At 43.8% G+C, this 27,988-nt stretch overlaps 1 protein-coding gene across 2 annotated transcripts in view; it reads left to right on the top strand.

Annotated features, from left to right (window-relative positions):
- Nucleotides 1-27,988, top strand: part of dgkh (diacylglycerol kinase, eta) — a 465,735-nt gene that overhangs the window by 282,947 nt on the left and 154,800 nt on the right. For both annotated transcript variants that reach the window (XM_067992509.1, XM_067992508.1), the window contains exons 5-7: nucleotides 4,271-4,375; nucleotides 6,277-6,409; nucleotides 23,148-23,254. In XM_067992509.1, the coding sequence (XP_067848610.1) occupies nucleotides 4,271-4,375; nucleotides 6,277-6,409; nucleotides 23,148-23,254 (345 nt within the window). The remainder of the gene's footprint in view (nucleotides 1-4,270; nucleotides 4,376-6,276; nucleotides 6,410-23,147; nucleotides 23,255-27,988) is intronic.

Below are 27,988 nucleotides of genomic sequence, written 5' to 3' on the forward strand. Positions count from 1 at the left end.
GTGTTTAGCTGCGCATGTGCGCGCGCCGGAAGTTGCTGTCCGATTTGCGCCTAAGTAACGGTGAGCGCTGTTAGCCTCACTGTTATTTTCACAGCAAAATCCGTCCTGTTGTCTGAGAAAGCACAGTGTTCTTAAGGCACAGGATGGTATTTGGAGATTGGCAGCGTTTGGATTTATAAATGGCTTTTAACCATGACCAATGTAAAATATTGCATATTGGTGCTAAAAAAAAAAGTGAATGTGATGACACAATCAAGGGTATATCGATAATAAGGCAAGTGATTTGTTGCCACAAGTGACTCGTTACTGCTCAAAATCCGCTCATACTGCCTGTGGGGCTCTTTATGCAAAAGGTGAGCAACAAATGACATCATGCACAATAAGCTTAGGAATCCCTGAGATTTATCATGCCCTGATTGCCCATTCCAGTGGTTCAGCTGGGCGTAACAGACCCCAGAACACTACTTGGAGAAGAGCAGAAAGTTCTCCTGTGCCCTGGACAACGTTTCTCCCTCAACCAACACCACCAAAAAAAACAGGTTATCTGGTCACTCATCTCATTTGCTGTTTGTGAGATCTAGTTACGCATATAGTGGCTCTACATGACTACACTTCAAGAGCAATTTGTTTGTTGTAAAGTGCTTTGCGCAATGCTAAAGAGGTATTAAGATGCTATATAAATGCAAGTTCATTCTTTCCTTGTGGAGTGTAGTTCAGGCTACCATACTTACAGAAAAACACCTAGAGACTTTGGAAAAGATTCAGATAACTTAGAGACTAACTGCTTCACACTATTTTATGCAATGGACTGCTATGTAATGGAATCAGTGGAGACTTGGGTAAAGGAATCAAAGAAATAGACAGATTCCAAATTAAATGGGAGTAAAGAGATATGGACTTGGTGCCAAGGTAGGAGAGGGATGAAAATGATCCAGATTGAGATATACGTGGATTTAAATGGCAAGTGAGTGAGATGGGCTGAATGGCTTTATCTTGTTCGAAGCTTCTTATGTAAGTTCAGTGCGTAGCCCCACACACCAGCTTTACAGCACTCCTGACTTCCCTGGAAAATTGGGAGTGCTGACAATCGAGTGAACTAACCACTGTGCTAGATTGTCTCGTGCATCCATTAAGTGAGGCCATTCCATCCCCTAAAATGTGTCCAGATCCCAGCTTCCCCCGCAGGTACAGTCAGATGCTACTCACTGAATGCTGTCAGCTTCCACTCTATTGGACACTGCGGGGCCTAAGCACCCTCTGCCCTCAGCACTGCCAAACTGCAGCTCACCCTACTAACCTTGAGTGGTTCTAACTCTCTAGCATGTGAAGAAAAGAATAACACAGTTTCTTCCAAGGCAGTAGCACTACATCTCAAGCTTCTGTCTTGTCGCTGATACAACTTGAGCTGTTGAATGTCACTGTTTAAATTTACCCATTGAATTGTCTTTTGTGTCTTTTAATATCTTTATTAAAGTTTTTACTTCAAAACCTGGGCTTGAACTGAATATTTTTTTACCTCAGAACAGTTGAAAGAGAGCTTTCAATCACATCTGTGCATTCTAAGCATGTGCTGTTTGTAGAATTTCCCAATGTGCAATCTGTACTTTGGGAGTTGAAGGCAGGGAATCCGTTCCCTCATCTTTTGAGAATTGTCAGGATTTCTCAGAGTTTGAAAGAAACTAGAGATTGAATTCTCAAAGAATTTATTTTAGTCAAGTGATGACATTTATATAAGTATAGTAACAATTGTGCTTTCCTATTCTAGAATCATAACAGAAGGAGACCATTCGGCCCATCGAGCCTGTGCCGGCTCCTTTTGTAAGAGCAATCCATTTAGTCCGATTCCTATTGTGAGGAATTGTGAATTCCTCACAAACAAACAATACTTACGAGAGGCATTAGCTGTGAACAACAATAGCTGTTGTTGTGGTTTCTTTGTTGATGATTTGAAAAGAAACATTATGAAGAATTTTTATTGCTGATGAAAATTCAGTTTTAAAATCTCTCCTGAATTATTTTGTTGCTTAAATCAAATCCTTGGAAACTGTGTAAACAATGAACTTTTGAGCATTTTATGAGGTAAGTTGTGTTTGTTTATGGCAATTTATGTTTATTAAAGACTGCGTGATTTGACAAACTCAGTGGTACACTAAAGGGGCATTTTCCACTACTGGCACATGCCAGGAGTGTATATCGGGAAACTGTCCTCCCACAGCCAGTGATTTTATGCTATTAAAATTTTAAGAAGCAGATAATTTACATTGAAATGCTTTAAGGCAGGAGCATACAGACATGAACTGGCTCACAATGACCAACGTATTAGGAGTTGGGGCTTGGTGCTTCAAAAGAGGCCACCAGCTGTTTGGGTTCCATTTTCTTGGTTCATTCTCCCTCCGAAGGCCATTTAGATCCTGTTGCTCTCAAAATTAGCAGAGCCCAGAAACACTAAATACTTCCAGACTCTGCCCACCCCCGACCATTGTTCCAAAACTCCGTTCTCTGCTGGACTCTGGAATCTTCCCCTCCTAGTCCCAGATTCCAGGGCCCTCTTCAGTGCTCACAAACTGCTAGACCACGTTCCCAGTTTTACCTAATCCCAGAACTGCACAATGCTTCCGGACCCTGTGATCCCAGGACTTTCCTTCCTAACCTCCTTCCCTAATGTTCCTGTAACCCTGAGATCCTCTCCCCGTGCTTCTGAGCCCTGGGAACCCCAAGATACTGCTAAACATTGAGACTCTATCTTAGAGTCACTCTTTTCCCCCCTTCTCAATGTTCCCAGGTCTCAGGCCACCCCCAATACTGATAAGCCAGTGTCCATTTTAATACTATTTGGTGCCAGTCGTGGCCCGGTGGTAGCTCTCTTGCCTCTGAGTCAGAAGGTTGTGGGTTCAAGCCCCACTCCAGAGACTTGAGCACAAAATCTAGGCTGACACTCCAGTGTCGTTCCGAAAGGAGTGCTGCATTGTCGGAGGCGTCATCTTTCGGATTAAACCGAGGTCCCGTCTGCCCTCTCAGGTCCCATGGTACTATTTTGAAGAACAGCAGGGTAGTTCTCTCCAGTGTCCTAGCCAATATTTATCCCCCAATCAAAATCACTTTTTAAAAAAAAATGTCTGATCATTATCTCATTGCTCTTTGTGGGACCTTGCTGTGCGCAAATTGGCTGCTGTGTTTCCTACATTGCAACAGCGTCCACACTTCAAAAGGACTTAATTGGCTTTAAAGTGCTTTGGGATGTCCTGAGATTGTGAAATAACATCCACGTTCTTATAAAATGTCCAACTCACCATAAGCAACACCATGGTTCTGTGTACAGCCTGCACTTCTTGTATGCATCACAGTTGCTTCCTGTCACACTTTAGCTGTTACAAATCAGACATTTTACTTCAGTATATCCTCTGACTCACTTTGAGCAATGTCATGGGTGATCTGCTCATAATCAATTAAAAGTCTTACATCTCGCATGCACTTCCTGTTAGCATCACACTTGCTTCCTGTAACACTTTCCTCATATCACTTTGCTGATAAATCCTTTGTTGTAAAGCAGCATTTCATCCCACTCATAGCAAGCAACGCCACAGGAGAACACTCAGTACACATTTAATACAGTTGGATTTTCCTTCAAAAAACATAACGGAAGTACTTTAAATGGGATAATTTATGACGCTGAATGTAGCTCCTCTTGGAAATAAAATGAGAATAAACTAATGACAAAATATTCTCTGTAGTTTACTGAAAGGTTTCACCCAGCAAGGGGAATTGAGTGCTGGAATTGATAACTCCATATACTTTTCAAGTGATCTCTATTGGCTTCCATTCTAGATAGCAAGAGGAGCTTCAGTGGGTCAAATAAGTGTCAGTCTCATCGCCACTTACTCTTAGTTATGCCACGACTCGTTCACAGTGCGTTGCCTTGGGATGGTCTCTGCACGTTTCAAGGTGCCGTTTTGTTGGAAATGAATGAACGAAGCAGCATAAAAGCAGCACTGTGATGGATTGGGTTGATATGCTATTTAATGGCCAACACTTGCCTTTACTCAGCCTTCAGTGATATTGCCAGCTCCATCTTTATTCCCAGTCCCGCAGCAGCAAAAATAAGGAAGAATTGCTGAAAGGAACAAAGAATTTGCATTTATACAATGTCTCTCACATCCTCAGGATGTCCCAAAGCACTATATTTTTCTAAATAACCTGTAAGGACTGTTTGCCTTTCAAATGTGTTTTATTGTTATTTCTCTGGTTTACTCATTGGAGGAATGTGTTTCAGGTAATTACACCATTCAGAAGACTAATTCTTTGTGCTGAGAACAGAAAGGAGATGGAGGACTGGATCTCTTCATTAAAATCTGTACAGAGTAGAGAGCATTACGAGGTAAGCTTCTAGCTACAGTGCACTGTTGATACGTTATGAAATGTTATCTCCCATAATGAGCGTAAATTGAGAGGATAACTCCACACCATACATCATAGCAAGCATTGCATGTCAGTCTGCTAGAGAGCAATCTTCAAACATCTCCCTGGCTACTAACAGAGTGTTTTCATTGTGGTTGCAAGTCAGAGGCATTGAAATTCTGCTTTCTCGATTTCTGAAATTACCCTTATTTGCCAAAGGCTGCACGCAGTTGGGCAAATTAATCGGAGCTGAGCCCTGCTGTACGAGAGAGCAGATGGAAGACTCGGCCTGACAGGTCAGTGCAGCTGATCCGCGGCACTCCCAATTGTCTGGCGATTTCTTTTATTCCCCACACTCTGATCCACTTGACTTGGAAAATTGGGAGTGCCATGAATTGGGCACGGCTGAGCTCTGCCTCCCATTCTCTGTCTCGCTCTCCCGTAGCCGTGGGGAATTTAGCCCAATATTTTAAAAAGTGCTGGAATACAAAGGGGTGGAATTTGTACTGTAGTTGTATAAAGATCTGGTTAGACCCCCATCTGTATCGCTGCGTTCAGCTCTGGGCACCGCGCCTTTGAGACGATGCAGCACAGATTCAGCCGAATGATACCTGGTTAAATTATGAGGACAGGTTGCATAGACTAGGCTTGTATTCCCTCAAGTGTCGAAGATTAAGGGGTGACCTAATTGAGGAGTTTAAGATGATTAAAGTATTTGATAGGCTTGGTGGAGAGAAACTATTTCCTGTGGTGGGGGAGTCCAGGACAAGGGGGCATAACCTTAAAATTAGAGCTATACCATTCAGAGGTGATGTCAAGAAGCACTTTTTCACACAAAGGGTAGTGGAAATCTGGAACTGTTTCCCCCAAAAAGCTGTTGAGGTCAATTGAAAATTTCAGAACTGAGGTTGATAGATTTTTGTTAGGCAAGGGTATTAAGGGTTATGGAACCAAGGTGGATAAATGGAGTTAAGGTACAGAGACCCTATGCAGTGTGAAATTTTGCTGCCAGTGACTGTTTATTCTGTAATCCCATAAGAGTTGTTACTGAAGTCCAGCTGAATGAGTGTTGAGTACATAATTGTTTAGGATAGTACATGATTGAGTACTCAATAAATTGCTTTGAAAAACTATCAGATCTTCAGTAGGAGATTTTGCACTGTTTCTCAAAATGTTTTCTTTGCATTACAAATCACACAAAAATTGAATGTATTAACCAAAATCAAATGGGAGTTCATCGTTACAAGACCGGTATGGATTTTCTCCGTTAATCTTCTACTTAGTCTCTTATCCCACCTCCACTCCTGTAAACATGGGGGAAGACAACCTATTTATAACAGGTATGGCAAAACTGTAAATCTGTTCTTTGTACAATACAGAGGAAATCTTCACCGCGCAGGGTTAATTTTACTATATTTGCACTTTGGCACAGAGCTCCACCTGACAGGAGCACATTTAGGGGATTCGGGCACAGAGGTCAGGATGTGAGCTGTGAGTCAGGCGCGCTCATCTCTGTATCTGGAAGTCCCCATATGTGCCATCCGGAATTCCCTACATGTGACATCGGGAATTCCATATGTGTGCTCCTGTCAGGCAAAGCTCTGCAGCAGAGCATGAAATTGTAAAATTCACCCTATGGTGTGAAGTCTTCATCTCTCTGCCAGAAAGAGCTAGTAATATGGTGTGCCTCTATTGCCTGTTAGTACACATAGATGGAAGGGTAAAGAATTCCTCACTGTGTTAGGAAAGGAAATGAACTAAAATAGTTAAATTGTATAAGCACCTGTTGAAAAATTTTTTAAAAACTGTGGGGAAAGTTTTGGCATTTGTATGCTTTGTGGATTTTGCACTTGTAAACAGACCTGCTTTCTCCTTCGCTAGACCGCACAATTTAATGTGGAGCATTTCTCAGGGATGCATAACTGGTACGCCTGCTCCCACGCCCGACCTACTTTCTGCAACGTCTGCCGAGAAAGTCTATCCGGTGTCACCTCTCACGGACTCTCCTGCGAAGGTAAAGAGCTCGCACTCACCAGGACGTGAGTAAAATGTACTGGAGCAGCTTCTTACTGACTGTTGATTTATTTAGCCCAGGGGTGTCCAGTCTGTGCCTCCTGTGCCCCATCAATCCAGGCCAGAGCTCAGACCACCTCAGTCCCATTTACGTTTAGATTCCTTATTAACTGCTTTGTCCTCTTTGAATGTTATGACCCCGGGCTGCTTTTAGCACTGGTCTCATTGGTGGATAAATCCTAAATCAGAACATCAAGATCTGTTACATAGAATTTACAGCATAGAAACAGGCCATTTGGCCCAACAAGTCTGTGTTGTGTTTATGCTCCACACGAGCCTCCTCCCACCTTCCTTCATCTCACCCTATCAACATATTCTTATTCCTTTCTCTCGCTTGTACTTATCCAACTTCTCCTTAAATTTGTCTGTGCTATTCGCCTCAACCACTCCATGTGGTAGTGAGTTCCACATTCTAACCACTCTGGGTAAAGGACTTTCTCCTGAATCCCATATTGGATTTATTAGTGACTCTCTTATATTTATAACCTCTTGTTTTGGACTCCCCCACAAGTGGAAACATTGGGCATAATTTTAAATGGGAAAAACTGGGGGGGGGGGGGCGGGGGTCAGTAAAAATTTTACAAATCTAAAACCCGCCCCCAACCTGCCCATGTCCGTTTAACGGAGGCGGGGTCGAGGGGCAAGCGACCAACCCGCTCTCAGGAGGCAGGTTGGTCAGTAAAAGCTTTCAAGGAGGCTGTGGGCCTCCATTTTTATATATTTTTTTAATTTTTAACCCCTGGGGGCCGGGATTCCCAGGCCTTCTACTTGACGCCACGAGAGGAGGAGAGAAGGCCCGAAACAGCGGGTCTTTATTGCACTGCTTGTGGGTCAGGAGGAGCAGGAGTGTTTCTCCCAGGCCCAACAAGCCGACCTGCAGCAATCCTATAAACGCGACCCGGACGATCTCCGACCCCGACCCCCCCCCCCCCCCCCCCCCGACTATCTCCGACCCCGATCCCACCCGACGATCCCTGACCCCCACCCCCCGATGATCTCCAACCCCGACGCCCCCTCCCCCATTGATCTCCGACCCCCGAGAGGACACCCTGATCCGATCCCCGATGACTGAGCCTCCCCCTCCCCCCATCTAACACTTAACTGTTCACGTCCTCTTCCTCCTTCTTCTCCCGTCCGACTGAGACCAGCCTGTCAATCAGGCTGGCCTGTCAAGCGGGAAACTGTCAAAAAGATGTCCTTACATCAAAATCGTACGGCTGTCCGGAAAATCCATACTTCCGAGTTTCCTAACAGAGATTCCCTCCCCGCCGCACCCCTGATAAAATCATGCCTGTTTTCTCTACGCCAACCCTATCGAATCCCTTCATAATTTTAAAGACCTCTTTTAGGTCACCTCCCAGCCTTCTCTTTTCCAGAGAAAAGAGTCCCAGTCTGTTCAATTTCCTGATAGTTATAATCTCTCAGTTCCAGTATCATCCATGTAAATCTTTTTAGCACCTTTTCCATTGCCCCTATATCCTTTTTGTAATTTGGAGACCATGTTATGTCAGCATCAGTAACCTGAGATATATGGAATTCATGGGAATACGGGTTTAAACTTTATATGTGGCCTTTGAAGCTACGTGGTATGTACCTAATATGGCCCACAAAGTCAAACTGCTTGGCCAACCCCTGACTGATGTTACACTAAAAGGTCTTTTAAAGGTATTCGTGTCATTCCTTGATAAGTGTGAAAGGACCTATAATACACAGGCACTGTCAGCAGGATTGAATTGTAATTGTTTCTGGAACAGCTGTTTGATGTAAGGAAGTGTGTGTGATTCCTGGCATCTTATGGCTTTTAAATTAATTCTAAATGATTGTGCACATCTGCCACCTGCGGTGACTTATGTGCGAATTGTCATCTGCATTGTTCTTTGTATGTTTCTATTTTTCACTTGTAAATTATTTTACTGGACAGAGAAAATAGTATTCATTCCTGCAGAGTAACACTCATTCTTTAGTGTTATTAGTGTCAGCTTTCACTTAGTTGGTAGGTCTCTCGCTTCTGAGTCAGAAGGCTGTAAGTTCAAATCCTACTCCAGGGACTTGTGCATATAATCTAAGCTGACGCTTTAGTGCAGTAGTGAAGGGAGGGCTGCACTGTCGGAAATGTCGTCTGCCTGTTCAAATAGACGTAAAAGGTCCCATGGTACTATTGGAAGAAGACCAGAGGCCAATATTTCTCCCTTTACCTAAAGAAAAAACAGATTAACTGTTTGTGGGATCATGCTGTGCATACATTGGTTGCCATGTTGGCCTACCTAACAACAGTGACCATGTTTCTGAAGTGCTTTGGGATGTTATGAGGATGTGATAAGGTGCTATATAAAATGCAACTTCTTTCTTTCAAGTATTTTGTTTTTCTGAATGTCAGAACAGGCAGGGCCTCTGGTTTCTCTGTTGATGAGCTGTTAACTGTAAAGCTTATCTGGAGCAATTTGTATTCATAGGCATAGGTTGACAAAAATTCATTGTTCAGATATTAAATGACGGTTATGGTGCAGTACTGAGGGAGTGCGGCACTATCAGAGGTGCAGTCTTTCAGATGGGACGTTAAACCGAGGCCCTATCTGCTTCCTCAGGTGGAAGTAAAGGATCTCAGGGCACTATTCGAAGGAAAGGGGTGTTCTCCCCGGTGTCCTGGCCAATATTTACCCCTCAACCAACACCAGATTATCTGGCTATTTATTTCATTTTATTTTATTTCATTCTGTTCGTGGGACATGCTGTGCACATTGGCTGCCGTGTTTCCCTACATTACGTGGAGATGCCGGTGATGGACTGGGGTTGACAATTGTAAACAATTTTACAACACCAAGTTATAGTCCAGCAATTTTATTTTAAATTCACAAGCTTTCGGAGGCTTCCTCCTTCGTCAGGTGACATCGTTCACCTGACGAAGGAGGAAGCCTCCGAAAGCTTGTGAATTTAAAATAAAATTGCTGGACTATAACTTGGTGTTGTAAAATTGTTTACAATTCCCTACATTACAACAGTGACTGCACTTCGAAAGTACTTCATTGGCTGTGAAACGCTTTGTGACATCCTGGAGATGTGAAAAGCTGTATATAAATGTAAGCTTTTTTTTTTAATGCTGTGCAATAAAGCTCACAAATTAGTAAGAGTTTTAAAGCCAGCATAATTTCAGGTGTCAAATACACAAGTGTGTTGTACTGTGCTTGAGACATTTCCAATCTGTGCCAAGAATGGCTTGGCATTTAGTTACCTTCTAATGTAACATACATTGTGCGTGGGCAGTTGTTTGATCAGGCATATGCTTCAGAATTAATTCCTTCACACCAGGATGGAAAGATTTTTTTTTAAAACTTCAGTCAAATTCAAATTCAGAAGCAGAGTCTAAATGTTAGCCGACCAAATCACGTATGACATTATTATTGCAAGACCTGTGTGACACAATCAGTCAGCTCTCAACACACAGCGACAAGACTTACTGAGACTCGAAATTGCCCATTTTATTTAATAAAGTGGAAAGAGGATTGGATGTAGATAATTAAATGTCAAATCGTCGAACTCCTGTATGGTTTTGGGTGACAGATATGACAAAATTTGCATTGGAAATAAGATGAGAATCATAGCATTAGCTGAGAGCATTTTTTTAAATCTTGAGAGTATGGTTAATGTGCTAATGGGGAGTTACTGCAGATCTGATAAAGCCACTTTCATCGCTTTGAATACACTACATTTTTTTGAAGCAATGTTTCTAATTTTTTATATCAACATTTTAACCTGGTGTGTGTTTTAATTCTGGAAATCAAAATCCTCTTTCATGACATCTCAGAGACAGGGTAAAATGACAAGAAATTCTCTTGTCAGTCACTAGTTTACAACACGCTCAAAATAGCCACTAAAATCAGAATTTTGAGTTCAAAAACAGCAACAAGACTGTAAACCATTAGTGATCCTTTCACTATCACCGTATCTGAACATCCACCCATAGTTGTCACAGCACATTTTATTTGCGAATTAGCAGCTAGTTGGGTTATCAAACAAAAATTCTGAAAAGTAATTCTTGTTTGGCCTACTCCTGTTCCTATATTCCTTTCATCCCCTCGATCATGGCTGATCCAAGTCTCACACCATCCCGACTTGGAAATATATCGCCGTTCCTTCATCGTCGCTGGGTCAAAATCCTGGAACTCCCTTCCTAACAGCACTGTGGGAGAACCTTCACCACACGGACTGCAGCGGTCAAGAAGGCGGCTCACCACCACCTTCTCAAGGGCAATTAAGGATTGCCAATAAATGCCTTGCCAGCGACGCCCACATCCCATGAACGAATAAAAAAAATCTACATCTTAACTCCATCTACCCGCCTTGATTCTGTAACCCTTAATACCCTCCTTACATAACAAAAATCTATCAATCTCAGTTTTGTAATTTTCAGTTAAACCCCAGCCTCAACAGCTTTTTGGGGGAGAGAGTTCCAGATTTCCATTACTCTTTGTGTGAAGAAGTGCTTTCTGACATCACCTCGAAATGCCAAGCTCTAATTTTAAGGTTATACCCCCTTGTTCTGGACTCCCCCACCAGAGAAAATAGTTTCTCTCTATCTACCCTATGAAATCCTTTAATCATCTTAAACACCTCAATTAAATCACCTCTTAATCTTCTATACTCGAGGAAATGCAAGCCGAGTCTATGCATCCTGACTCCATAATTTAACCCTTTTAGCCCCGGTAGGGCTGCTAAGGATTTTCCGGATGATCCTGGCATCTAATTTGGCTTTGGCTATTTTTGTAGAATAACTGTTGTCTGGATGTGAGTTTCAGGCCCAGAAATAATACTCCGTGTAACACTTCTAATACAGGGTAGGAATAAGAAAGACGTTCTATACCTATTATGTTAGAATACCAGCAATATCGTATGTACCAAGGAGGATCGAAGGTCGGTTCTCAGGAAATGCTGGGTATTGGCAGGCAACAAAAAAAAAATTGGATTAAAAGACAAAAAACCCTGCAGTTATGAAAATAAAACAGAATTAATTTTAATTCATTCTCCGGATGTGGGCATCACTGGCAAGGCCGGTGTTTATATTATCCATCCCTGGTGCTCTGAGAAAGTGGCAGAGGGCGTTCTTGAAGTGGTGCAACAACAACAACTGGCATTTATAAAGCACCTTTAACATAGTGACATGTCCCAAGGCGCTTCACAGGAGCGATTATCAAACAGAATTTGACACCGAACCACAGAAGGAGATATTAGGACAACATAGTCAAAGAGGTAGGTTTTAAGCGGCGAATTAAAGGAAGAGAGAGAGGCTCTATGGTTTGAAAATGTTCCGTTATGTTTTTAAAGGGGACACTGCTTCTGTGGTGACATTTCCTGCAAAACTAGTCACCGTACCCATCGACAAATCTATCAAGTGTTATCAAGTGCTAACAAGCGGCACTTACTCACGGATGCTCAGTTTGGGTTCCGCCAGGACCACTCGGCTCCAGACATCATTACAGCCTTGGTCCAAACATGGACAAAGAAGCTGAATTCCAGAGGTGAAGTGAGAGTGACTGCCCTTGACATCAAGGCAGCATTTGACCGAGTGTGGCACCAAGGAGCCCTAGTAAAATTGAAGTCAATGGGAATCAGGGGGAAAACTCTCCAGTGGCTGGAGTCATACCGAGCACAAAGGAAGATGGTAGTGGTTGTTGGAGGCCAATCATCTCAGTCACAGGACATTGCTGCAGGAGTTCCTCAGGGCAGTGTCCCAGGCCCAACCATCGTCAGCTGCTTCATCAATGACCTTCCCTCCATCATAAGGTCAGAAATAGGGATGTTCGCTGATGACTGCACAATGTTCAGTTCTATTCACAACCCCTCAGATAATGAAGCAGTCCGTGCCCGCATGCAGCAAGACCTGGACAACATCCAGGCTTGGGCTGATAAGTGGCAAGGAACATTCGTGCCAGACAAGTGCCAGACAACAACCATCTCCAACAAGAGAGAGCCTAACCACTTCTCCTTGACATTCAACGGCATTACCATCACCGAATCCCCCACCATCAACATCCTGGGGATCACCATTGACCAGAAACTTAACTGGACCAGCCATATAAATACTGTGGCTACAAGAGCAGGTCAGAGGCTGGGGGATGGGAACCGATGCAGGAAGTCAGTGGGAAATAAAGTGGTGACAGAAACAAAAGGCAGTAAGGGAGAGTGTACAGAACATGACCGGACAGATGGTCTGAGAAAGCAGGGCAAAGACCAAGGGAAGTCTAGATTAAACTGCATTTATTTCAATGCAAGAAGTCTGATGGGCAAGGCAGATGAACTCAGGGCATGGATGGGTACATGGGACTGGGATGTTATAGCTATTACTGAAACATGGCTAAGGGAGGGGCAGGACTGGCAGCTCAATGTTCCAGGGTACAGATGCTATAGGAAAGATAGAGCAGGAGGTAAGAGAGGAGGGGGAGTTGCGTTCTTGATTAGGGAGAAGATCACGGCAGTAGTGAGAGGGGATATATCCGAGGGTTCGCCCACTGAGTCTATATGGGTAGAACTGAAAAATAAGAAGGGAGAGATCACTTTGATAGGATTGTACTACAGACCCCCAAATAGTCAACGGGAAATTGAGGAGCAAATATGTAAGGAGATTACAGACAGCTGCAAGAAAAATAGGGTGGTAATAGTAGGGGACTTTAACTTTCCCAACATTGACTGGGACAGCCATAGCATTAGGGGCTTGGATGGAGAGAAATTTGTTGAGTGTATTCAGGAGGAATTTCTCATTCAGTATGTGGATGGCCCGACTAGAGAGGGGGCAAAACTTGACCTCCTCTTGGGAAATAAGGAAGGGCAGGTGACAGAAGTGTTAGTGAGGGATCACTTTGGGACCAGTGATCATAATTCCATTAGTTTTAAGATAGCTATGGAGAAGGATAGGTCTGGCCCAAAAGTTAAAATTCTAAATTGGGGAAAGGCCAATTTTGATGGTATTAGACAGGAACTTTCAGAAGTTGATTGGGAGAGTCTGTTGGCAGGCAAAGGGACGTCTGGTAAGTGGGAGGCTTTCAAAAGTGTGTTAACCAGGGTTCAGGGTAAGCACATTCCTTATAAAGTGAAGGGCAAAGCTGGTAGAAGTAGGGAACCTTGGATGACTCGGGAGATTGAGGCACTAGTCAAAAATAAGAAGGAGGCATATGACATGCATAGGCAGCTGGGATCAAGTGGATCCCTTGAAGAGTATAGAGATTGCCGGAGTAGAGTTAAGAGAGAAATCAGGAGGGCAAAAAGGGGACATGAGATTGCTTTGGCAGATCAGGCAAAGGTGAATCCAAAGAGCTTCTACAAATACATAAAGGGCAAAAGGGTAACTAGGGAGAGAGTAGGGCCTCTTAAGGATCAACAAGGTCATCTATGTGCGGAACCACAAGAGATGGGTGAGATCCTGAATGAATATTTCACATCGGTATTTACGGTTGAGAAAGGCATGGATGTTAGGGAACTTGGGGAAATAAATAGTGATGTCTTGAGGAGTGTACATATTACAGAGAGGGAGGTGCTGGAAGTCTTAACGCGCATCAAGGTAGATAAATCTCCGGGACCTGATGAAATGTATCCCAGGACGTTATGGGAGGTTAGGGAGGAAATTGCGGGTCCCCTAGCAGAGATATTTGAATCATCCACCGCTACAGGTGAGGTGCCTGAAGATTGGAGGGTAGCAAATGTTGTGCCTTTGTTTAAGAAGGGCGGCAGGGAAAAGCCTGGGAACTACAGACCAGTGAGCCTGACATCTGTAGTGGGTAAGTTGTTAGAGGGTATTCTGAGGGACAGGATCTACAGGCATTTGGAGAGGCAGGGACTAATTAGGAACAGTCAGCATGGTTTTGTGAGAGGAAAATCATGTCTCACGAATTTGATTGAGTTTTTTGAAGGGGTAACCAAGAAGATAGATGAGGGCTGTGCAGTAGACGTGGTCTACATGGACTTCAGCAAAGCATTTGACAAGGTACCGCATGGTAGGTTGTTACATAAGGTTAAATCTCATGGGATCCAAGGTGAGGTAGCCAATTGGATACAAAATTGGCTTGACAACAGAAGACAGAGGGTGGTTGTAGAGGGTTGTTTTTCAAACTGGATGCCTGTGTCCAGCGGTGTGCCTCAGGGATCGGTGCTGGGTCCGCTGTTATTTGTTATTTATATTAATGATTTGGATGAGAATTTAGGAGGCATGGTTAGTAAGTTTGCAGATGACACCAAGATTGGTGGCATTGTGGACAGTGAAGAAGGTTATCTAGGATTGCAACGGGATCTTGATAAATTGGGCCAGTGGGCCGATGAATGGCAGATGGAGTTTAATTTAGATAAATGTGAGGTGATGCATTTTGGTAGATCGAATCGGGCCAGGACCTACTCCGTTAATGGTAGGGCGTTGGGGAGAGTTATAGAACAAAGAGATCTAGGAGTACAGATTCATAGCTCCTTGAAAGTGGAGTCACAGGTGGATAGGGTGGTGAAGAAGGCATTCGGCATGCTTGGTTTCATTGGTCAGAACATTGAATGCAGGAGTTGGGATGTCTTGTTGAAGTTGTACAGGGCATTGGTGAGGCCACACTTGGAGTACTGTGTACAGTTCTGGTCACCCTATTATAGAAAGGATATTATTAAACTAGAAAGAGTGCAGAAAAGATTTACTAGGATGCTACCGGGACTTGATGGTTTGACTTACAGGGAGAGGTTAGACAGACTGGGACTTTTTTCCCTGGAGAGTAGGAGGTTAAGGGGTGATCTTATAGAAGTCTATAAAATAATGAGGGGCATAGATAAGGTCGATAGTCAAAATCTTTTCCCAAAGGTAGGGGAGTCTATAACGAGGGGGCACAGATTTAAGGTGAGAGGGGAGAGATACAAAAGGGTCCAGAGGGGCAATTTTTTCACTCAAAGGGTGGTGAGTGTCTGGAACGAGCTGCTAGAGGCAGTAGTAGAGGCGGGTACAATTTTGTCTTTTAAAAAGCATTTGGACAGTTACATGGGTAAGATGGGTATCGAGGGATATGGGCCAAGTGCAGGCAATTGGGACTAGCTTAGTGGTATAAACTGGGCGACATGGACATGTTGGGCCGAAGGGCCTGTTTCCATGTTGTAACTTCTATGATTCTATCTATGATTCTATGATTCTGCAGCGAGTGACTCACCTCCTGACTCCCCAAAGCCTTTCCACCATCTACAAGGCACAAGTCAGGAGTGTGATGAAATACTCTCCACTTGCCTGGATGAGTGCAGCTCCAACAACACTCGAAGCTCAACACCATCCAGGACAAAGCAGCCCGCTTGATTGGCACCCCATCCACCACCCTAAACATTCACTCCCTTCACCACTGACGCACAGTGGCTGCAGTGTGTACCATCCACAGGATGCACTGCAGTAACTCACCAAGGCTTCTTCGACCGCACCTCCCAAACCCACGACCTCTACCACCTAGAAGGACAAGGGCAGCAGGCACATGGGAACAACACCACCTGCACGTTCCCCTCCAAGTCACACACCATCCCGACTTGGAAATATATCGCCATTCCTTCATCGTCGCTGGGTCAAAATCCTGGAACTCCCTTCCTAACAGCACTGTGGGAGAACCTTCACCACACGGACTGCAGCAGTTCAAGAAGGCAGCTCACCACCATCTTCTCAAGGGCAATTAGGGATGGGCAATAAATGCTGGCCTCGCCAGCGACGCCCGCATCCCATGAACGAATAATTAAAAAAAATGGCGGATGATTCAACTAGTGCCCTCAATTATCTTGAGTCCAATTCTGGGCACCACACTCTCGGAAGTATGTCAAGGCCTTGGAGAGGGTACAGAGATTTACAAGTATGATACCAGGGATGAGGGACTTCAGTTATGTGGAGAGACTGGAAAAGTTGGGATTGTTCTCCTTTGAGCAGGGAAGGTTAAGGGAAGATTTAATAGAGGTGTTCAAAATTATATGGGGTTTTGATAGAGGAAATAAGAAGAAACTGTTTCCACTGGCAGACGGGTGGGTAACTAGGTAATTGGCAAAAGAACCAGGGGGGAATATGAGGAGAATTTTTTTTGTTATGATCTGGAATGCACTGTCTGAAAGGGTGGTGGAAGCAGATTCAATAGCAACTTTCAAAAGTGCATTGGATAAATACTTGAAGGGGAAAAAAATTACAGGGCTATGGAAAAAGAGCAGGACTAATTGGATAGCTCTTTCAAAGAGCCGGCATAGGCACGATGGGCCGAATGACCACCTTCTATGCTGTATCATTCTATGAACTGCACCTCCCAAAACAAGCAATTTACATTAAAATTAGACTGAAATTTAAGTTAAATTCAATTCAAAAGTCTGAACTGTAGCAGATAGAACAATAGTTCCAGTCTATGGCCAACATGGCAAAACTATGTCAGCTGTGGGTCAGTGCGTAGCACTCTTGTCTCTGAGTCAGTAGGTTGTGAGTTCAATTCCCACTCCAGCGACCTGAGCACAAAATCTCGGCTAACACTCCAGTGTAGTACTGAGGGTGTGTTGCACTGTCGGAGGTGTTGGCTTTCGCATGAGACGTTAAACCAAGACTCCTCTAAGGTGGATGTAAAAGATCCCATGGCATGATTTTGAGGAAGAGAGAGAGTTCTCCCCGGTATCCTGGCCAATATTTATCTCTCAACCAACATCACTAAAACAGATTATTTGGTCATTATCACATTGCTGTTTGTGGGACCTTGCTGTGCGCAAATTGGCTGCCGCAGTGACTACACTTCAAAAGTAATTCATAGAATCATAGAAAGGTTACAGCACGGAAGGAGGCCATTCGGCCCATCGAGTCCTCATCTACGCAAGAGCAATCCAGCAAGTCCCACTCCCCCACTCTTTCCCTGTAGTCATGCAAATTTTTTCCTTTCAAATACTTATCCAGCTCCCTTTTGAAGGCCGTGATTGAATCTGCCTCCACCACCCCCTCAGACAGTGCATTCCAGATCATAACCACTCGCTGTGTGAAAAAGTTTTTCCTAAAATAGAACCATTGTTTCTTTTGCTAATCACCTTAAATCTATGTCCTCTGGTCCTTGAACCTTCTGCCAATGGGAACAGTTTCTCTCTATCTACTCTGTCTGGACCCTTCATGATTTTGAATATCTCTATCAAATCTCCTAGCAACCGTCTCTGTTCCAAGTAGAACAAGCCCAGCTTCTCCAGTCTATCCACGTAGAGTCCCCCATCCCTGGAATCATTCTAGTAAATCTCTTCTGCACCCTTTTTAAAGCCTTTACGTCTTTCCTGAAGTGTGGTGCCCAGAACGGGACACAATATTCCAGTTGTGGCCGAACCAGTGTTTTATAAAGGTTCATCATAACTTCCATACTTTTGTACTCTATGCCTCTATTTATAAAGCCCAGGATCCCATATGCTTTTTTAACCGCTTTCTCAGTTTGCCCTGCCACCTTCAACAATTTGTGCACATATACCCCCAGATCTCTCTGTTCCTGTACCCCTCTTAGAGTTGTGCCCTCTAGTTTATATTGCCTCCCCTTGGTCTTCCTACCGAAATGTATCACTTCACATTTCTCGATGTTAAATTTCACCTGCCACGTGTCCGCCCATGCCACCAGCCTGTCTATATCCTCTTGAAGTCTATCACTGGCCTCCTCACTGTTTACTACCCTTCCAAGTGTCATCAGCAAATTTTAAAATTGTGCCCTGTACACCCAAGTCCAAGTCATTAAAATATATGAAGAAAAGCAGTGGTCCCAGCACTGACCCCTAGGGAACATCACTGTACACCTCCCTCCAGTCTGATGAACAACCGTTCACCATTACTCTCTGATTCCTGTCCCTTAGCCAATTCTGTATCCATTTTGCTACTACCCCTTTTATTCCATGGGTCGCAATCTTGATAATAAGCCTACCATGCGGCACTTTATCAAACGCCTTTTGAAAGTCCATATACACCACATCAACAGCATTGCCCTCATCTACCCTCTCTGTTACCTCATCAAAAAACTCTATCAGGTAAGTTTAACATGATTTGTGTTTAACAAATCCGTACTGGCTTTCCCTAATCAATCCATACTCGTCCAAGTGACTGTTAATTCTGTCTTCTGTTATTGTTTTTAAAAGTTTCCCCACCACTGAGGTTAAGCTGACTGGTCTATAGTTGCTGGGTTTATCCTTACACTTTTTTGAATTCGTTGGCTGTAAAGTGCTTTGGAACACCCTGAGATCGTGAAAGGCACTATACAAATGTAAGTTTTTTTCTTTTAAAATATGGCGACAGCCTTCACTAAGAAATTGAGAAAATTTCTATAACTTTGGCGCTCAGCATCATACAAAATGAAGAGTTCTCGTGCTGCTGGAACTCAGTGCATTCGCACTGTAAGTGCGATGTTGGGGCAAAGCAGGCTTGGCTATTACCTGCATGCTGCAGAAATGCAGCCTGAACCCAGAGTCCGGGGAGGGGGGATGGGATGGGACGGGGCGTGAAGGGCAGTGGGCCTGAGCCGAGCTGGCATCTGGTGGTGGACGCTCTCATTCCATCTCGCTTATAAGTCAGCTGAGAACGTGGCCCCTGATTTGCACTTGTTTAGCAAAGCGGTTTGGACTTGGTGCCAACGCTAATCGCGTGGAGTCTGAATGCATGGGGAGAGCCTTACTGGCCCTGTTTCAGTGGATCAGAGCTCTGCGTCAGCACCTCAACAGTCCAGATGTGCTTGCTGTCCTCTACTTTTCGCAGATCTTGTGCTTTTAAAGTGATTGAGTTTTCCCCATTTCAGTCACTTTTGGGCATCTGATGGGATGTAAAGGGCGTATCTGTGATACTACGATGCTCCTCTGATTATCATCGGCTGAGAACGCATGGCAGGAAACTGAGGGTGTGCTCCCCATTATTTTACATCCATTCATTTTAACATATTGGGAGCAGCCCACAATCTCCTGATATGCGCTCCCAGTGGGTGGGGATCTGTGTTTACATACAATGTAGCATCATGAAGTTTCCTTTTAAATTCACAGTTTTATTCTCCGTCACTAATATCACTTTTAGGCAAGAGGGTTGGCTGAAGCAGTTTGACACTGAAAAGAAACGGAAAATACTGGAAATACACAGTCGGGTTGGTCAGTACATGGAAAGACAGGCTCACTTTCGAGGTCTGTACCTCTTGTCAGAACTACACTGCTGTGTTGCCAAGTGCCCCATCTAGTGGGTGGATTGACATCGAGCAAAGCATTGAGATAAGTTGCTTTCAGATGTGAATGTAAGAAGGCATCGGACAAGGAAATGTCTTTAGGTCCATCAAACCTCCTCCTTCCCATGCATGATGTACACTATCATGGACAAGAACCAAATAAATTAATCTCTTGGGAGAGTTAAATAACTGTAGGTAAAAGAAAAGGATTGCGCCCCTGCAAAATTGAAGCTCAACCGATTGCATACTGCAACTGCCATTCCCGTGGTCCCAGTGATTTTTGTAGAGTATTTGATATCTAGGTTTAAATCCTCACAAATTGTAGTCCTGTCCTTCAACAAATATGCACCAGGCTTGTTTTAAAAGGAGTTGTTGGGTCATAGGATGTTCCAGCCCTGACGCAGGCCATTCGGCCCATCATGTCTGTGTCGGTGTTGATCTCCACGAGCTGTCTGGTCGAACTCCTGCTCACTCCCCATACCATTTAATGTTCCTCTTTGTTAAACAACTATCTAATTTCTTTTTAAAAGAATGTGTGGCCTCTACTTGAGCAATGGTTTGTGGCGGACAATTCCACATTCTACCCACTCTCTTGAAAGAATCTTACTCTAACCTCCCCTTTAATCTAAATTTTTCTCCCTCTTGCTACCATCTCACTGACAATTGGAAATAATCCATCGCTATTTACCTTATAATTTATGTTGTTAGAACCCTTTGTAATCTGGAAGAGTGCTTAAGGTCACCTCTCAACCTTTCCAACCTCAGTCAAAAAAGCTCTAGACTGGGAATTTCCCTGTTTATGTGGGATTTCCAGCAAAGTCACAGTGGTGGAGTGGGAACAGCTTTAAGGAAATTCCCAGCCCTCATTTTTCAAGCTTTCCTTTATAACGCCACACAAATGGTACAATTTTAAAAGGGGTGCAAGAACAGAGAGACCTGGGGGTTCACATGCACAAATCTTTGACAGTGGCAGGGCAAGTTGATAAGGCTGTTTAAAAAGCTCTATGGGATCGTTAAATAGAGGCATAGAGTACAAAAGAAAGGATGTTATGCTAAACCTTTATAAATCACTGGATAGACCGCACTTAGAGTATTGCGTCCAATTCTGGGCACCACACATTAGGAAGGATGTCAAGGCCTTAGAGAGGGTGCAGAAGAGATTTACTGGAATTGGAACCAGCGATGAGGGATTTCAGTTATGTGGAGAGACTGGAGAAGCTGAGGTTGTTCTCCTTAGAGCAGAGGTGGTTAAGGGGAGATGTAATAGAGGTGTTCAAAATTATGAGAGGTTTTGATAGAGTAGACGGGGAGAAACTGTTTCCACTGGCAGGAGGGTCAGTAACCAGAGGACACATTTAAGGTCATTGGCAAAAAATCCAGGGGGTAATGAGGAGACATTTTTTTAGGCAGCGAGTTGTTACGATCTGGAATGCACTGCCTGAAAGAGTGGTGGAAGCAGATTCAATAATAAATTTCAAAAGGGAATTAGATAAATACTTGAAATTTGCAGGGCTATGGGGAAAGAGCAGGGGGGCTAATTGCAAGGCTCTTTCAAAAAGCCAGCACAGACACGATGGGCTGAATGGTGGCCTCCTGTGCTTTATGAATCTATGATCCCCGGTAACATTGTAGTGAATCAAGGCTGCACTTCTTCCATTGCTTTTTATATCTGTCCTACATGGGACACCCAAAATCTAATTGCTGGCTAACTAATTAATCAATGTAACATTTTTTTTGGTGGGAGTCCTTTCCATCTATATACTACTCTGAGCGGTGGAGGGAGAAAAGAACAAAATGACTGCTAATTCCTAGTGTTACCTGAGCCTTGTTAATTTCAATGTGTATTCTCTGGTCCTGTTTATATTTATATCGAACTGTTGAAATATCTGCACAGGAGGAGGCTTTCGTGGAGCTGTGCTAACTCCATATTGGACCTACCTATTCTAATCTGTACCCTTGGATATATATTTTTTTAATGCATTCTCGGGATATGGGTGTTGCTGGGAAAGCCAGCATTTATTGCCCATCCCTAATTGCCCTTGAGAAGGTGGTGGTGAGCCGCCTTCTTGAACCGCTGCAGTCCATGTGGTGAAGGTTCTCCCACAGTGCTGTTAGGAAGGGAGTTCCAGGATTTTGAAGGAATGGCCAATATATGTCCAAGTCGGGATGGTGTGCGACTTGAAGGTGGTGGCATTCCCATGCAACTGCTGCCCTTGTCCTTGGTAGAGGCCGCGGGTTTGGGAGGTGCTGTCGAAGAAGCCTTGGCGAGCTGCCGTAGTGCATCCTGTGGATGGTACACACTGCAGCCACTGTGCGCTGGTGGTGGAGGGAGTGGATGTTTAAGCCAGCTGACGGGGTGCTGATCAAATGGACTGCTTTGTCCTGGATGGTGTCTAGCTTCTTGAGTGTTGTTGGAGCTGCACCTATCTTCATCCTTGTGTTTAGTTCCCTCTTATTTGTCGTGACTGACTCATCTTCAGTAGCCACTGTGCTAATACATTCCATACTCGAATAATCCTTTGTTTAAAATTAAATTTCCCTCAGATGTTTCTGGTACTAATCCTAAATCTATGCCCTCTTGCTCACATTTCATCAACAAATGGGAATAGTCTTTCACCATTCACCCCAATCACTGGGTCAGTTTGAACGTTTAATCCACAGACGTAAAACGTTTTCTGTGATTGGTAAGCTTTTATCAGAATTGGTGAACTGGTGTTAATATTATCCGAATCAGTCTTAAAAGTCTGGACTTCCATTTACTGTGTGGAGGTTTATACAATCCTTGTAAAGGTCCCAGTTTGTCTGTGGGATTCCTGCATCCTAACCCGCACTAAGTCCCGTTCACTCGTCGCCCCTGTGCTCGCTGACCTACATTGGCTCCCGGTCCAGCAGAACCTCTGTTTTAAAATTCTCATCCTTGTTTTCAAATCCTTCCATGGCCTCGCCCCTCCCTATCTCTGTAACCTCCTCCAGCCCTCTGAGATCGCTGCGCAACTCCGATTTTAATCGCTCCACCGTTGGCGGCCATGCCTTCAGCTGCCTAGGCCCTAAGCTCTGGAATTCCCTCCCCGAACCTCTCCGCCTCTCTGCCTCTCTCCCCTCCTTTAAGTCGCTCTTTATACCTACCTCTTTGACCAAGCTTTTGGTCACCTGTTCTAATATCTCCTTATGTGGCTCAGTGTCAAATCTATTTGATAACGCTCCTGTGAAGCTTTTGGTCGTTTTACTATGTTAAAGGCGCTATATAAATGCAAGTTGTAGTTGTTGTTGTACAAGGATAAAACCTGGAATGTTTCTGCTTATTAAATTTTATTTATTATCGCTGCTGGAAATGGGTTGCTCCACCCCCAATATGGAAAGTTTGCATCGTCTCGTTTTAGTAATCAATTTATAACCATTTTTTTTTTTTGCTTAATGTTATCCTATCATGGTTTATATTTTTTCATGGTTGATTATGGAGGAGTTGAGTTGCTGATGTATTTAGTGCTCAGATACCTTTTGTCTCTTTTGTAGTTTGTAAGTTCAAAGCCCATAAAAGGTGCGCCGTGAGGGCAATCAATAACTGCAAGTGGACAACCCTCGCATCAATAGGAAAAGATATCATCGAGGATGAGGATGGGGTAGGTATGAAGAGTTTAAAAATATGTCTCCTTGAATAACCCTTCTGCTTTCAATGTCATGTGTGCAAAGGCACTTTTGGTTAATGGATAAGAAGTAATGCGTCAGAGGGTGAATTCACTCCCTGTGGGTAGTGTCCTCGAAGAGAGGAGAAGTCCCGGCCAACATTTATCCCTCAACCTAAAACAGATTGTCTGGCCAACATCACATTCCTGTTTGTGGGACCTTGTTGTATGCAAATTGGCTCACGGGTTTCCTACATTACAACAGTGACTACATTTCAAAAGTACTTCATTGGCTGTAAAGCGCTTTGGGATGTCCTGAAGTTGTGAATAGCACTATATAAATGCAAATTCTTTCTTTCTTTCTTTACTGCATTGTAGTGTCAATTCTCCAGCCTACGTTCCCTTCCCCGGGAATGCTGAATTTACTCTGGGTCTTCCCGTTCACTGATCCAAGATTTCCTAACTATAGGTTGACAATTCTGACTACGGCGCATATTTTGAACACGAGGTGCTCTCTTTATTTTCAACAATGGCCTATTTGTAATGTGCCTGTGCAGTGCATTTCCAACTTTGGTGCTTGTACCTAAAAGTGCAAGGAATGCCAAGGACTCTGCCTCAAGTAAATTTCCCATTGCATATACTGCAAAGTTAGAAATATAAAAATTAGAGGCAAAAATCAACAGAAGGAAGGTGGGGAAACCGAAGGAGAGGCCAAAGAATGGAAGGAAGGTGAAAGACATTGAACAGGCAACACAAAATAAATGAGAAAGATAATCTAAATCAGAAACTTGGGGGGGTCATTTGAACCTAATCCGCCAGCCAAGAAACTGAGGGGATCAGATCGGCTGCTCTCTTAGGTGTACATAAAAAAAAAAATCCCTTGGCATTATTAAAAGAAGAGCAGGGTAGTTCTCCCTGTGTCCTGGCCAAATTTATCCCTCAACCAACATCACTTAAATACAGATTATCTGATTTTTTTTTTTATCTCGTTGCTTTTTGTGGGACCTTGCTGTGTGCAAATTGGCTGCTGCGTTTCCTACATTGACTGCACTTCAAAAAGTACATGAAGCGCTTTGCGACATCCTGAGGTCGTGAAAAGTGCTATAAAAATTCAGGTTTGTTCTTTTTAGCTAAAAGTGGGTCAGCGATTCTCACAAGGGCCGTGCTCCGTTCCCAAGACTACTTGTACAGCCTCTTGTTACTTTAGCAGGTGATGTTAGCAACAGCTGATTGAGTTATCATTGCTTACCTCTTTTGCACTGAAGCGCAGCAAAATTAACCCAGAGAGACAAGTTAACATTGGAGTACTAGGGCAAGGGAGGGGAGAAGAGAAACTTTTTTTGTTTTAGGTGTCTGTGACAGGAGAGTTATTTATTTTTTTTAAATCTTGTCTAGGGAAAGATTTATTTTTAATTTGGGTGGAATTTTGTTTCTTGCCTGTGTGGTGAGAGTAGTATTTATTTTTGAAAAGTTATACCTATCCTCAGTATTCCCTTTGTGCATTTCTAATAACCCCAAATCCCATTCGCTTACAAGAACCTGTCCAGTTCCTTCTTGAAACCCATTAAGGTTTCTTGTTCACCCCCCCATGCCGTTAATCTGTTTCATATACTTACCACCCTATTAGTTTTTTTAAAAAAGAGTTCCTCCCGCATTTCCTATTTCCTTCCATCAGGTATAACATGGGTTAGATACAGAGTGAAGCTCCCTCTCCACTGCCTCCTTAAACACACTTTCATCAAGTATAAAACAGGTTACATGAGTGCTAAGTTCTCTACTCAACAATAACAACTTGCATTTATATAGCACCTTTAATGTAGTAAAAACATCCCAAGGCACTCCACAGGAGTATTATCCAACAAAATTTGCCACTGAGCCACACAGATATAAGGACAGGTGACCAAAAGTTTGGTCAAAGAGGTAGGTTTCAAGGAGTAGCTTAAAGGAGGAGAGAGAGGTGGAGAGGCGGAGGGGTTTAGGGAGGTAATTCCAGAGCTCAGGGCCTAGGCAGCTGAAGGCACGGCCGCCAATGGTGGGGCGATGAAAATCAGGGTGCGCAGGAGGCCAGAATTGGAGGAACGCAGAGATCGCAAAGGGTTGTAGGGCAGGAGGAGGTTATAGAAATAGGGAGGAGTGTGGCCATGGAGGGATTTGAACACAAGGATGAGAATTTTAAAATCGAGGTGTTTTAAACTCTACTCAATGATGCACCTGAACCTCAGGCTTAGAGTATCGCCTGCTCCATGGGTTTGCAACCTGCTCCCTTAGGGCCACGTGCAGCCCCTGAGCCCTGGAAATCTGGCACTCGAAGCCCAGGCAACTCTGTACTAATTGCACTTGTCTTTCTTATTTGCTGATTATCTTGGTTGAATTTTGCCAGGCTGGAGATTTGCAGAGGGCTGTTCTTCCTTCTAGCTTCATTATGGATAAATCCTAAATCAGATCTTCATGTTCTGTTAGTATCAGTAACTTGAGGTATATGGGAATTAATGGGAACATGGGTTTAAACTTTATATGTGGCCTTTAAAAAATGGGACCATGCCATGCACAAATTGGCTGTCGCGTTCCCTACATTACTACAGTGATTACACTTCAAAAGTACTTCATTAGCTGTTACGCGCTTTGGGATGTCCTGAGGTTGTGAAATGCAAATCTTTCTTCTTTCTTTACACACACATGCAGCCCATAAAGGCAAAAGCTGAGACACTTATGCTTCACCTCACCCCCAGCACCAGCCTCTCTGAGTGAGGTTGTGATTTGGGTTGATTTGAGAACAATTTTCTGCAGTGGGTTCAATAGGACCTGGGTTGACACTGCGGAAATTTGACTCGATTGGGGCAGCTGCAACAACACTCGAAGCTCAACACCATCCAGGATAGAGCAGTCTGCTTGATTGACACCCCTGCCACTGGACTCGATATCAGCCCCCTCCACCACCAGCGCACTGGCTGCAGTATGTACTGTCTCCAGGATGCACTGCAGCAACTCCCAGCCCCATGAGCTCTGCCACCATGAAGAGCAGCAAGATCATGGGAACATCACCAAATCCAAGTTCCTTCCAAACCACTTTGGACTTGGATATAAACTATGATTCCTTCATTGTTGCTGGGTCGATATCCTGGAATTCCTGACCAGACACCATCGTGGGAGCACCATCACCACGTGGCCTGCAGTGGTTCAAGCAGAAGGTCCACCGCCACCTTCTCAGGGCAATGAGGGACAGACATTAAATGTGGTCTTGCCAGCACGCCCACACCCTCAGAACAAAAGAAATATTAAACTCATTTCATGTAGGACTATTACAGGCAGCAGAGAGAAGAGACATTAATCCTATAAATTAAACCCAGGTCCTTGAGGTGAAAGAACAGTGTGCTAACCCATTGGACAACCCAGTCCCTGGCAGAGATTTACTTGTCTTGCTCATAAAAGAGTGAGAAGATTAATTATCACTTTAGTTACTTCAAATGTTTATCCTTTACCATTCTTGGGGCAATCTTATTTCTGACCCATTAATTTTTTTTTAAGCGAATATTATATATTTTATTTTGGGGTGGAGGGGAAAGGGAAAAGATCTATTTTTTCCTTGTCAGGGAATAAGGGGAGAGATTTATTTTTAGCAATTTGGATGGATGTATCTGGGAGGTGGGGCTCCGCATTCTCTCGGCGACTTGCCTGCTGGATGATGTACGGATCGTTCACTTGCTTCAGGTGACTGGATTACTGTAACTATTTCTTTGGAAAAGCAGAAGGGAAAGTCCCATAATGCAGTTTGTTTGCATCACACTGATTTGCATTTATCCAAATGGCTGTTCCAAAACTACTCTGCAGGGAAAAAAACAATAAAACAACACAATGTGGAGACTCCCATTAGCACCAGATAACAAGTCTTCATCTTCTTCCAGACAAAGCTTCAAACATAGTTATGTTTATAGAGGATGGTGAGGGTGAAATTGGGCATTGTTGCACCTGTTTACCAGATGGAAAACGGGGGCACGGATGTCCAATTTCGAGGGCCAATCTCTCAGCCCCCGAAGAGTGTTGGAAACACGTCCGATGCCATATTGGTTGTGGTGCTGTCGAGGTGTCCATACCGGCCATCTAAAGAGGCATCAGGCTAATTGAATATGCTAATAAGAGGCCTAACTCCTGTTTTAGGACCCATCCCGGAAATTCGTTTGCCAATTTTGGATGATCCTCGCGCCTGTCTCTTTTGGCGTGTGCAGTCCACCCAGTTCATGCCAAAAAAACGGGTGCAAAGCAATTTCTTTCTCAGCATATTTTATAATAAGCAGTAACAATGATACAAGGCAGTCACACTCACTCACTCTTCCTCTCTCACTCTCCCTCTCTCACATGCTCACTCTCGCGCGCGCTCTCTCTCTCTCTCTCTCTCTCTCTCACTCTCTATATAAAACCTCAGTTACAGTACTGTATGCAGTATTGGGCTCCACACTATTGGAAGCATATCTCAATATGCTTTAGAGAGGATACAGTGCAGACTCACTGGGATGCTTCCTGGTTTGAGGAAATACAAATTCAAAGAAAGACTTGAAAATTTGGACAACCCAGATGACGGGACAATCGAAGTTCTTTAAATTATGAAAGGATAGAAGCAGACTGTTTCCAATAGTTAAGGGGCCATCGATACAAGATCAAATGAAAGACATTTAGAACATGGGGCAGGAGAAATTTCTGAAGAAGGGAGTTCACTTCCAGGATTAGTGGTTGAGG

Source organism: Heptranchias perlo, chromosome 11 (genome assembly GCF_035084215.1).
Source record: "Heptranchias perlo isolate sHepPer1 chromosome 11, sHepPer1.hap1, whole genome shotgun sequence".
Lineage (NCBI taxonomy): Eukaryota > Metazoa > Chordata > Chondrichthyes > Hexanchiformes > Hexanchidae > Heptranchias > Heptranchias perlo.